Genomic DNA, 12590 nt, shown 5'->3' on the forward strand with positions numbered 1-12590 from the left:
TTTTTTTTTTTTTTTTTTTTTTATTTTTTTTTTTAAAAAAAAAAAAAAAAAAAAAAAAAAAAAATTTAGTAGTAATAACATAAACTATAAATTATTTTTTTGTTCATTAATTAAATTGTTTTAATTAAAAGAAAATAATAAAAAAAATTTATTAATATTAATATATCTAATTTTTTTTTTATTTGATAAATTTTATGAAACATATGAAATTATTAGAACATATTTGAACAAAATTGAATGAACAAAAAAAAGAAAAAAAAAAAAAAAAATTTCAAAATAATGAAGGTTTTATAATATCAAGTAAATTAATGGAAATTATAACAATTGAAATGATTTAATAATTAAAATAACAGAAAAAAAAAAAATAAAAAAGAAAAAAAACTATGTATATTTATTTATATATATATATATATATATAGTAAGGAATATATATAAGGAAAAGAACAAAAAATTTCTGAAGAAAAAAAAAAAATAGATGAAATTTTTTTGTAAATGTGAAGGATCAAAAAAATGTTAGATCAAAATAAAACGGTAGGATTACTACTATTTTTATTAGGAATAGTATTTGGATTTATAGGAATAGCACTTTTTTTTGATAAATTCTTTTTATGTATTTCTAATATACTGTTTTTACTAGGTTTATATTTTTTAGTTGGTATTAGAAAAATATTAAGATTTTTTATGAATAGAAAAAAAATAGCTGGTAGTGCATGTTTTATTATTGGTTTATTACTAATTATTTTTAGTAGAACTTTTATTGGTTTTTTGTTTCAAGCTTATGGGATATATAAATTATTTTTTTCTTTCTTACCTAATATAGTAAATTTCATAAAATATTCTCCTTTTAGTTTCCTTTTAGAATTACCAGGAATTAAACAAATGTCTAATTATATTGTAAATAATAAAAGATTGCCAATTTAAAAATAAAACATCTATCTTTATTATATACTCTTTTTTTTTTTTTTTTTTTCAATTATTTATTTCATGTTTTTATAATATTTATTTATCTGTTTTTTTTATTTTTTTTTTTTAGATATATGTTATATATTTTATTTCTTATTTTTTTACATGTTTTTCTTTTTTTTTTTAAACTTCATATAAATTTTTTATATGTTATAAAAATTTCGTTATTGTAAATATTTGACCATAAAAAGAAACCAAAAAATTATTTTATTTTATTTTTTTTTTTTAAATGGATATACATATTTTTAATAGAAAAGGTGAAAAATAATATTATAAAAATATTATAGCTTTAATAAATAAAGTAATATGTAAAAATATAAATGAATAAAACTAATTGTAATAATATATATATATATAAAAAAAAAAAAAAAAAAAAAATTATAATACATTAAATCCTGTATCTGTAATTTCAAATTTTAAAGTTTTATATTTACTCAAAAATTCTGAATAGTGAATAATTATTTTTCTAATAATTTCGTTTTTTTTTTTTATTTTTTTAAAAAACAAAATAGTATTAGCACAAGAAGAACTAATAATAAAATCAGCAATATTAAAAGAAAAGTCGTTGTATTCTTTTTTAATATATAGACTATTAATTAATAATACAAAAAAATTATTTTCATATGAAATTTTTTTTAAAATTAAGGATATTTTGATAAATAATTGATTTTTTTTATAATTGTCTAATTTCTGATTTGCATTAAATATAGAATTAATGGAATCAATTATGAGTAATGATATTTTGTAATATTTTAATATATAAAAAATATCTTTTTCAAATAATATAAACAAATCTTTTTCATCATTGATTTTTTGAATATATAAATTTCTTAATATACCTCTTAAATCCCTTTTAAATGAATAATTAAATTGTTTTTCATCAAAGGAATTTTTACTTGAACAGTTATTGTTAGAATTATTTTTTCTTGTAGTATTATTATGTAAATTATTATCTTTAAATATGTCTTCATATACATAACATTTGTTTTGATTGTTTTCTTTTTCTTGAATTTTTTTTTCAATAATTTCAATTAGTCTATGTATTGGAAACATTCTATTAATATAAATGTAAAAAATAATATTTTCTTTATTTTTTAAGTTTAAATCATTTATATTTTTATTTATATCAAAAATTTTTAAAAGGTGTTCTGCACATAATGTTAAAGCAAACTGAGTTTTACCACTTCCACAATTTCCGATTATTTCAACTAAACTGTAATTTATTATTCCATTCTCAAAAAAATTATTTAGTTTTTTATTATCAAATTCTAATTTTTTTCTATAAAAATTTTAGAAAAAAAATATTAGAAAAAAATTTTAGAAAAAAATACTAGAAAAAAATATTAGAAAAAAATATTAGAAAAAAAAGAAACATTATTATTATTATATATTTTATTATTATTATTATTATTATATATTTTATTATTTTATTTATTTTTTTTTTTTTTTTCGTTTACCTCTCAATTTTATTAAAAGTAGAATCATCAAATATTTTTTCAACAGATCTACAATTAGATATATTCATTAGATAAGAAAAAAATAAACTTCGTCATAATTAAAAGAATTTGCATATAATAGCATTCTAGAATCTTCTTCTTTTCTTTTTCTTTTCTTTTTATTTTTTTTTTTTTTTAAGTAAACATTTTTATTAAATAATGAGTAACTAATGGTTTTATTGTATTATAGCTACATAAAGATTAAACAAAATCATGAAATACACATATAGTTATTTTTTCAAGTTTAAAAAAAAATTTATTTTAATATATACCAATTATTTTAATAAATATTAAAAAATATAACTTTATTCATTATTATTAACAAAAGTAATATTTAAAATATCATAAAACAAATATGCAGTTACTAAAATTTTATATAAAACTTCCTAAAAAAAAAAAAAATATTAGAAAATTAAGATAATAAGAAATTACAAAATATATTAATTAAAAAGGTTGTTGCCTTTATTACTTTCCGAATATTTTGTTAATTAAAAAAAAAAAAAAAAAAAGAGAATGAATACATTAAAAGATAAATAAGCTATTAAAAATACTTATATTACTTTAACAAAATAAATAAAAAAAATAAATTAGTTAAATTATGAAGAAAAAGTTTATCTATAGAATAAAAAATATATATGAAATAATACATTAATAAATGAATATATATAGAGAGAGATAGAAAAAAAAAAAAAATAAATAAATAAATAAATAAAAATAACATTTATATGTATATATATATGTATACAATTTAATAGTAATTAAAAATAATACATGTATGCTAAAAATGATAACAAAACAATCTAGTAAATTAAGTTGATATAATATGTTAGCATATATATATATATATATATATATATAAGTTTTATTTTTTAAGAATATTTTTAACTTTTTTTTTTTTTTTTTTTTTATATATTTTTTATTTATTTATTTATTTTTTTTATTTTTTTTTCCAATATCCAAATATTTAATTTTAAAAAATGTTTATGAAATGTTAATGGCTTAAAAAAAAAAAAAAAAGTTATGTGTAATAAATATATATATATGTGTATATATAAAATGAATAAAGAATATATATATAAAAATAATAACAAAAATAATAATAAAAATAATAACAAAAATAATAATAAAAATAATAATAAAAATAATAATAAAAATAATAATAAAAATGAATGGATATTTAGAGAATATATAATAAAAATATTTGTATTTGTACACACCTATATAAATTACATAAAAAAGATGCATAAAAAATATGTGTAAAAATGGATAAAAAAAGAAAAAGCAAATTTTTTTTTTTTTTTTTATTTTATATTTGTGTTTGTAACAATAATTTTGTAAGAAATGTTAATGAGAATTATGATAAATTAAAAAATGAATGTAAAAATATTTTACCATTTTATTTAAATAATCCACAACATTCTAATTTATTAAACGAAATTAATATATCAAATAATTATTCTATAAGATGGAATGTTAATTATTTATATTTTGAGTATTTTAATAATGAAATTTTTATAAATTTTTATTTACATAGCACATATATAAAAAATGTAGAATTATACGAATACACTCACAAAAATGTGTTAATTACAAAAAAAGACGCTATTAATAATGAAATTAAATTTATAAAAATTATTGAATTCGATAAAAGTATGAATGAAAATAAAAAGAGAACTTTTTATTTTGTTATCAATACCTCATATATTCCAAATAATGATATTTGTGTAAATATAATACTTGAAATGAATATAAGAACCATAGATAACCTAAAGGATAAAAAAATAAAAACAAAAAAAAATAAATTACCACTTCACAATAAAAATTATATTATAATTAAAGATAATTATTATTATGTATCAAACGATGATTATAATTTTAATATAAATGAAACAGATGATTATTATATGGATGATAAATATAATAAAATTGTAATTATTTATAGTATTTTGTTTTTCATTGATTTTAATAAACATACTAATATAACTTTTTTTTCTCTTTTAACTCATGATGTAAAAAATTTTAAAAATATATTTTTTGAATTAAAAAAAGTTAAATTAAGTAAAAGTTACTTACATAATATGAGCATAGAAAGAATATTAAAATATGCATATGATGATAAAACATGTAATGACAAATGTATAGAGAGTAAACATACAAAAAATGGAATATTTTTGCATACTTTATTAGAGAATAATTATGTATATAAGTTTCAAATTAAATATAAAATAGATAGTAATAAAGAAGAAAATATTACAACTAATTATAACGAATATATACATTTTAATTTAGAATATTCAATTATTCATAATTCAAACGACTATAGCTTTGTTGATTATATAAGAGAACGTTTTGATGAATGTATTCATAACTCCTTTTTACCAAATAAAATTATTCAAACGAAAGAAGAAAGTATGTCATCTATTTTTTCAAATAAAAAATGTTATGAAAATAAAAATAATTGTAGTTTATCTGAGATTGATGAATTTATAATATATGGTAAAATAATTGAATTAAATGATAATTTCATTTTAAATTTTGACTCTGTTAACTTATTTGAAGAAGATCAAAAAATAAACATAATAATTAATGAAGATTCATTGTTTAATTTTAGTTTAACTTCTAAATCAGAAAATATATATATAAATCTATTAAAGAAAAATGACTTTGAAAATGTTTGTAATACATACTATTTAAATAATATAAACGATTATAATTTATATGATTATATAAAAAAAGATAAAACTAATTTCTTATATAAGCATTTTAATGATACTTTTCATAATGAAAAAGAGGAAACACACAACTTAAAAATATTTCCTCTAGAAAATATTATATATATAAATTGTGTATTAAAAAAAGGAGAATACGATTTAAGGATAACTGTAGAAAGTTTTAATATGATATGTAGTACAAATGAGATCAATTTATTAATTCATCCATTGCAAATATATGAAGAAAAACACAAATGTGACCGTATGAATGAAATTACTGAACTGTTTTATTATCATTTAAATAAAGAGAATAAAGAAGAAATAAATAAGAGTTTGGATGATGACGATTATTCTTTAAATAAATCAGAGTTTAAAACTTACTACAATTTATATGAAAAAAAGTGGATATTAAATAATCCATTTTTACATGATTATGATTTTATAGTTCTTTATGAGAGAAATATAATTGAAAATATTGATGAGTTAGTTATCACCATAAACAATTCAGTTTTTCTTGATATATTTTTCGTAATAGTAGAAATCATTAATGGAGAAAGTTATTATTCTATATATAAAGAATCAAGAAAAAAAACGAAATACAAACTTAAATATTATAATTCTTGTTCTATATATATAATTACGCCCAATTTACATTATGAACAAAAAGATTTATGTGGATTTTTTTTTGTTGATATTGAATTTATAAACACGAAACATATTTCAGAAAAAGGAAATCTGTATTACAATAATACTATTGAAAAAATAAATTATATCCCAAATTTTATTATAGGTTATGATAATTATTTGTATTCTAATTTTTGTTATATACCTTTTTATAAAAGGCATTCTCTTACTATTTATCTACAGGATAATTCAATAATTAAAATAAATTGTTTTACAGATAATTATATTCATATTTATGTATTGGATAAAGAAAAAAAAATATATGATGGATATAATCATATTTATTTAGAATCATTTACAAGAGGAGAATATGAAGTTATTTTTGAATTTAATTCAGAAAATGATAAAAATGAAAATTACTTTTTTTATTTGCAAATTTATATTTATCATTTAAGTTATCTAGATAAATGTATTTTTAATGATACTAATAACTCATTAAATTCTGATTACTATTTAAAAGATGCATCTGATTCTTTCTATGATCTCAGTTCTTATAGAGGATATTATGAAAAAGAAAATTTTGAAAATAAAAAAAATTTTTTTTTTTATGAAAATCAAAATTCATATTATCTTTTTAAAAGAATATTTCTTTTTCTTTATCCTAATAAAAAAACAGTAAAGAGTATTAAATTACCTAATGTTAACAATTTTTATTATAATACTTTTTTTTTAAAAATAGAGCTAATTTTTCATAAAAATTTCCTTCCTTATAAAATGACACTCGGAGAAAACAAAGATAATTTTTTAATTCATAGTAGCAATTCATATAAGAATAAAATCATAATGATAGTAAATATTTTAAATAATGACATTAATTTGTTTAAATTGCATATAGAATTATATGAAGATATAGATAAAAATTTAGAAAATAATTATTGTTCTTATGCTTACTTAAACATTACCTACATAAATGAAATAGAACGTTCTGAAATAATTTTTGATGATATTCTAAATTATAATACAATTAAAATGCCATTGTTACTAAATAATATATTTTTAAAAAATTACAATGCAAAAGATGAGCATATTAATGATGATAATAATAGTAATAAAATAGAACATGAAAAGAATGCAACGATATCTTTTAAAAATCCTAATTCATTTATTTTTAATCAATCTATCAATTATTTTTTCCAAATAATTAATAATAATACAACCATTTTATTGGTAGAAAATAATTCCTTTTTTATTATTTATCATTTTAGAGAAAATTATGATATTACTTTGAAAATTTTTAAATATTTGAATAATGAAAAATTAGAAAATGAAGGAATTATATATGATGAAATCAATAAAGACATTCCTCCAGAATCTGAAGAAATTTTTTCTTTTTCTAATAAACATATATATATATCTACATATTTAGAAAAAGGTGTATATATATTTAAGTATGAGAATAATTTTGTACCTTTTTTTGTAAAATTTAGTATAATATGGAAATATGAAGACAAATTAGTGAAAGAACAAAGTTATCTAAGAAAAGATATATATGAAAAAAATTTAATAAATTCTAATGTTAAAGATGCTTTATCTTCATATGATTTTAGTAATAATATATTGAAAAATGAAATTTATTATTTTTTTGATAAAGAATTACAATGTGATGAAACTAAAAACACTTTTTATTATAACAAAAATTTAGATAGTATAACATTTTTTCTGGAAGAAATTATGAATAAAAAACTTTTTAAAACTTATGAAGATAATAATATGGAAGCTATTATAAGAAATAATTATGAAAATTTGTTAGTTTATAAAAGATTTTATATTTGTTTAAATGATCGATGGAATAACAATTATAGTAATGCAAATAGTTATAGTACAAATAATTCTAGTAATAATAATTATAAACTTTTTAATATGACTATAGAAGTATATTCACAAATCTATATAGAAATAAAACCTCATTTTTATCTTTTTATATATCCATTTCATTTATCAATAAGATCGAAGGATTCTTATTTTAAAATTTTCAATAGAGACAAAAATTTTATCACAACTGATTTAGACAAGGGTGAATATGAAATATACTTATCTTTTCCTTCATCAAAAGATATCTATATAAAAAATATTATTTTTGATTTAATTATATTATTTATTGTATTAAATAATAAAATATTACCAAATGTGAATGAATCAAATTCTAATGTGAATATCTTGACGAAAAAATATGTTCACAATGATAACTGCAAGATAAATAGTTATAAGTATTTATTTAATAAAGTAAATTTAGTAGATATAAATAAAAATGATTATTCTATAAATAGAAATGTAGTTATTTCTAAATTTAAAAATAAATATTTTCAAAATTTTGATAAATATTTTATTAGTAACTTTCATCATGAAATTTTTTTTACAATTCCTGAAGATACGTATTTTTTAAAAATTTTCTTTGTTTTTATTAATGAGCATATAGAAAATATAGATGAAGAAAATAAAGAATTTAGCAATTTTTATGATTTTTCATCTAACTATATGAATCATTTTTTAAAAATGCATAATACCATTAGAATTCGTGTTATTCTAGATGAAGAAAAATTAGGAGATATAAAAAATGAATTTGAGAATGAAGAAGATAATTCATATGTTAAGCCATTATATTCTAATGAAAATGAAAAATATATGTTAAATTTATATAAAATTAAAAAAAATTTCAAAATACTCATACAATCAAATAATGTTGATTGTAATTACTTCAAATTAATTTTAATTCTTTATCCTATTAATTTTTATAATGAGCTAAATCACTACAATGATTTTCATTATATTGATAAATATTTTAATGAAATATTTGATACATTATCTAAAAAAATAAAAAAATATGAAGGAATAATATTTAATGAAAAAAAAATGTCAAATTATTCTTACATAAATTTAAACACAGAAATTGTTTTTTTAAGACATAATAATCATCAAAATTTTTTTACATTTCCATTGAAAATTGAAGAGGTTAGATATACAACAAAAAAAAAAAAAAAAAAAAAAAAAAAAAATTTAACATATATGTATATATCCTTAGAAGATGTTCAGATGTATTGAAAAAATTATGACTTTATGTATATCTATTAAAATTTTCATAGAATATTTTACATATTATTGTATTTTTTTTTTTTTATAGAATTGTTACTTTAAAATAAATATTGGTTATAATTTTTCTTTAGTTAGTTTTGATATTAAATTAATAAAAAATAATACAATTATTTCTAATAGTAATAAAATGGCAGTAAATTTAGACAATTATACTATTAATATATTTGAAAATATTAGTTTATACTTAGAAAAAGGAAATTATCAATTAGAAATTTATCTATATGATTTAATTGAAAATGCTACTGATTTACATACTTTTAATTTTCCTTTTTATTTAGAACTTCAAATTATTGAATTTATTAATGAAAAAAATAACAATACATTTTTATTAGATGTTTTTCCTCATAATTCCATATATATTGATAAAAATTATACTTTTTATGTAATACATGAAAAATAAGAAAAAAAAAAATTTTATTTTATCTTTTAATATTTTAAAAGTTTTTTCGAATTTTTTTTTTTTTTTTTTTTTCCTTCTTCTTAGATTGATCTAATATTTTGGGGAAAAACAAATGAAAATATATATTTAGAAGACTATAAAAAAAATATTTTAGAATTAAAGAATAAGAGAATAACTAAATATAGAAGTATTGAAGTGTATAAAATAACTTTATTAACAGAAGAAATGACTCATATTGAACAGGAATTCTCTTTAAAATTTGATAAAAATATTAATTTAAATGAAGAAATTAAAAAAAAATTAAAATTTACTTTTTTAAATGACGATATAAATCAAGTTGATAAGAAAAATTATAATGTTGTAATGAACAAGGAAGAAAAAGCAAAATTTTTTGAAGATCATCAAATATATGAAGAAAGTAAAAATGATTCTTTTTTAATAAAGGTTGAAAAAGAAAATGTTGAAGAGGAAAATAAAAATAACTACTATTCACACAAACTTACAAATCAAGAAGGGTAATAAAAAAAAAAAAAAAAACAATAATATATATATATTCATATAAATAATATATTGTTCTTAATTTTCCTCTTATTTTTTTAGATTTTATGATGTTGATAAAATTGTTCTTAATTATAGATTTAATGAAGAAAAAGAAAAGAATAATACATATAATAATTTTAATGAATCATTGAATAATGAAAATAATAATAAACATCCTTCCTATATAGATTCATATAAAATTTCCTCTACCGAAAAAGATAACATTGCTACTTTCATTTTTATACTCACTGTTTTTTGTATAACATGTGCATTTATTTTTCTACTAATTAAATTATATAAACATTGGAGATATTATAAAAATTATAACATTATTAACGGAAATGAAGAAACAATTAATCTTTTTAATAATGATGATTTATAATATATACTTCGTATTTACATTATCCAATTTATTTTATTTATATATATATTTTTTTTTATATTATATATTTATTCCTTATTTATTTGTTTTTTTTAAATAATGTCCAAATTTATTTATATATTTTACTGTCTTTTTAATTGGCTATTTTCCATTTATTTATTTTTTTATTTCTGTAAGCAATAATTACCTAAATTTATCTTTTATATAAATGAATATAACTTTTTTAATAGAATAAAATGTTTTAATACTACTATATTTTGTTACATTTTTTTTCATTTTATTTTTTTTTTTTTATCTAATCTATTTACTTTTTATTTTTGTCATTTACATATATTATAATTATTTTTTTTAATACTCTTAAATGTATTTTTTTTTTTAATTTGTTTTTTCTTATTTGTGTAATTTTCTTATGGCATTTTTGTTATTTCCCTTTTTTTTTTTTTTAAATAATTTAGATAATAATAAAATATTTATGAATAAATTAAAAAATCTACCTTTTCATATAATTATGAATATATATTTATATATAGGTATATATATATATCAACAAAAAAAAAAAAATAAAAAAAAAAAGAAAATACATTTTTTTTCACACACTTATTTTTTTAAAAAGTAATGTTTAATATACTTAACTATTACAAATGTAAATAAAAGAAATTACAAAGACAGTTATACTGTTAAAAAAAATTTGCATATATAAAAATAAAATTCGTAATAAAAAAAACAAAATTTTAAAAAATATTCATAAATGAAAATATATAAATATATAAATAAATAAATAAATATATATATATATATATATTATAAATAATTGAATATGTAACTTTTTAATAAAAAGTAAAAAAATATGTATGATATTAAAAAAGTTGTATAAATAAGATATATTAAATCATCCGAAAAATGATTTTTGAAAATTTTATTAGTAAACTTATAAATATAAAAAGTAGTGGTACAAATATAAAAAAGAAAAACCAACAAATGGATAGTTTTATATAAAAAATGTAAAAAAATTATATTTGTTTCAATATTTGTAATTTTATATATAAAAAGAACAGGAAGTAAATTTATGTTATTATAACTCACTAATGAAATAAGAAATAATAATTTAAATGGACATTTTTTTTTAGTTATTAAATATACAATTGTATATATTAGTATTGGTATGAAAGTATTAAATAAAAATACAAATATTAAAATAATATAGAGTATATTTAGTTTATTATCTACAATATAATTTGTTTTTTTAATATTATCCTCCACTTCATCTAATGATATATCATTAAAAAATAGATTTTTCATATTAAAAAGAAAAAAAACAAGGAAACACACAAAAGAATTTAGCCAAATGAAACTATAAATATCTGGATTTCTTTCAATACATAATTTATTATCATAATAATCAAAAGCATCATTAACATTACTTATTTCTCTTTTATTTTCATTTTCATTTTGATTAATAGTTTTATCAGTATTTTTCTCATAATCTGTTTCATTCACATTTTTCTCAATATCATTAAAATTATTAATTTCCTCATATGTTCTATCTACATTTAAATATGGTAATAATGCACACATACATCTATATATAATAACATCATTATCTATGTCATAATAGCATAATAATTTTGTTCTAATATTATTTAAACTTTTAAAAAATGGGAATAATTCAAAAGAGTTATCTTTATTATTGATATTTGTATTTGAGTTAATTATATTCATTTTACCATCTATATTATCTTTATAATTATTTTCTTCATCATTTAAATTAAATTCTTTTTCAAAAAATTCACTTTTGTGAGAATTATTAGGAGTATTTGCATTATTTAATTTATTATTTATATTAATATCACTAAAATTAATAGAGTTATTTACATTAGTTAAGTGAGTATTATAATCATATCCTTTTTTTATAACATTTATATTAGAAGTATCTAAGTTTTTATTGAGATGATTATCATTCATTTCACATTTATTATTTACATTTTCATTATCATAATAAATATTCACATTATTTCTTCTAGAATATTCATTTATATAAATATTATCATTAAATTCATTTTTTAGTAGACTCTCTTGTTCATTATTATATATTAAATTTACATTTTCTTCATTTATATTCATGTCATTATTATCCCATAAATTATTTTTCTTAAACTTTTCGTCTAATGTATTCATTTTATTTATATTTTCAAATAAAAAAAAATTATTAAATAAAATAAAATTGAAAAAAAAAAAAGAAAAGAAATAATAAAAAAAATACGAAAAAAAAAAAAAAAAAAAAAAAAAAAAAAAAAAAATTAAATAAAAAAAAAAAAATTAAAAAA

At 15.7% G+C, this 12590-nt stretch overlaps 4 protein-coding genes across 4 annotated transcripts; 2 read left to right on the forward strand and 2 right to left on the reverse strand.

Moving 5' to 3' along the window:
• Positions 1 to 510: 510 nt before the first annotated feature.
• On the forward strand, positions 511 to 921 carry PGAL8A_00092700 (CGI-141 protein homolog, putative; the record flags this gene model as incomplete). The annotated part of the gene is made up of 1 exon (XM_028671854.1): positions 511 to 921. The coding sequence occupies one exon, from the start codon at positions 511 to 513 to the stop codon at positions 919 to 921; it is 411 nt and encodes a 136-aa protein (XP_028526045.1).
• Positions 922 to 1341: 420 nt separating this feature from the next.
• On the reverse strand, positions 1342 to 2488 carry PGAL8A_00092800 (conserved Plasmodium protein, unknown function; the record flags this gene model as incomplete). The annotated part of the gene is made up of 2 exons (XM_028671866.1): positions 1342 to 2242; positions 2421 to 2488. 2 exons carry the CDS (start codon positions 2486 to 2488, stop codon positions 1342 to 1344), a joined length of 969 nt encoding a protein of 322 aa, XP_028526046.1.
• A 1233-nt stretch (positions 2489 to 3721) lies between these two features.
• Positions 3722 to 10266, forward strand: PGAL8A_00092900 (conserved Plasmodium protein, unknown function; the record flags this gene model as incomplete). Its single annotated transcript, XM_028671877.1, has 4 exons — positions 3722 to 8803; positions 8973 to 9326; positions 9429 to 9859; positions 9945 to 10266. 4 exons carry the CDS (start codon positions 3722 to 3724, stop codon positions 10264 to 10266), a joined length of 6189 nt encoding a protein of 2062 aa, XP_028526047.1.
• An 801-nt stretch (positions 10267 to 11067) lies between these two features.
• PGAL8A_00093000 (conserved Plasmodium membrane protein, unknown function) lies at positions 11068 to 12441 on the reverse strand (the record flags this gene model as incomplete). Its single annotated transcript, XM_028671888.1, has 1 exon — positions 11068 to 12441. The coding sequence occupies one exon, from the start codon at positions 12439 to 12441 to the stop codon at positions 11068 to 11070; it is 1374 nt and encodes a 457-aa protein (XP_028526048.1).
• Between the last annotated feature and the right edge of the window lie 149 nt (positions 12442 to 12590).

This window comes from Plasmodium gallinaceum (genome assembly GCF_900005855.1).
Source record: "Plasmodium gallinaceum strain 8A genome assembly, contig: PGAL8A_v1_61, whole genome shotgun sequence".
NCBI classification, from domain to species: domain Eukaryota; phylum Apicomplexa; class Aconoidasida; order Haemosporida; family Plasmodiidae; genus Plasmodium; species Plasmodium gallinaceum.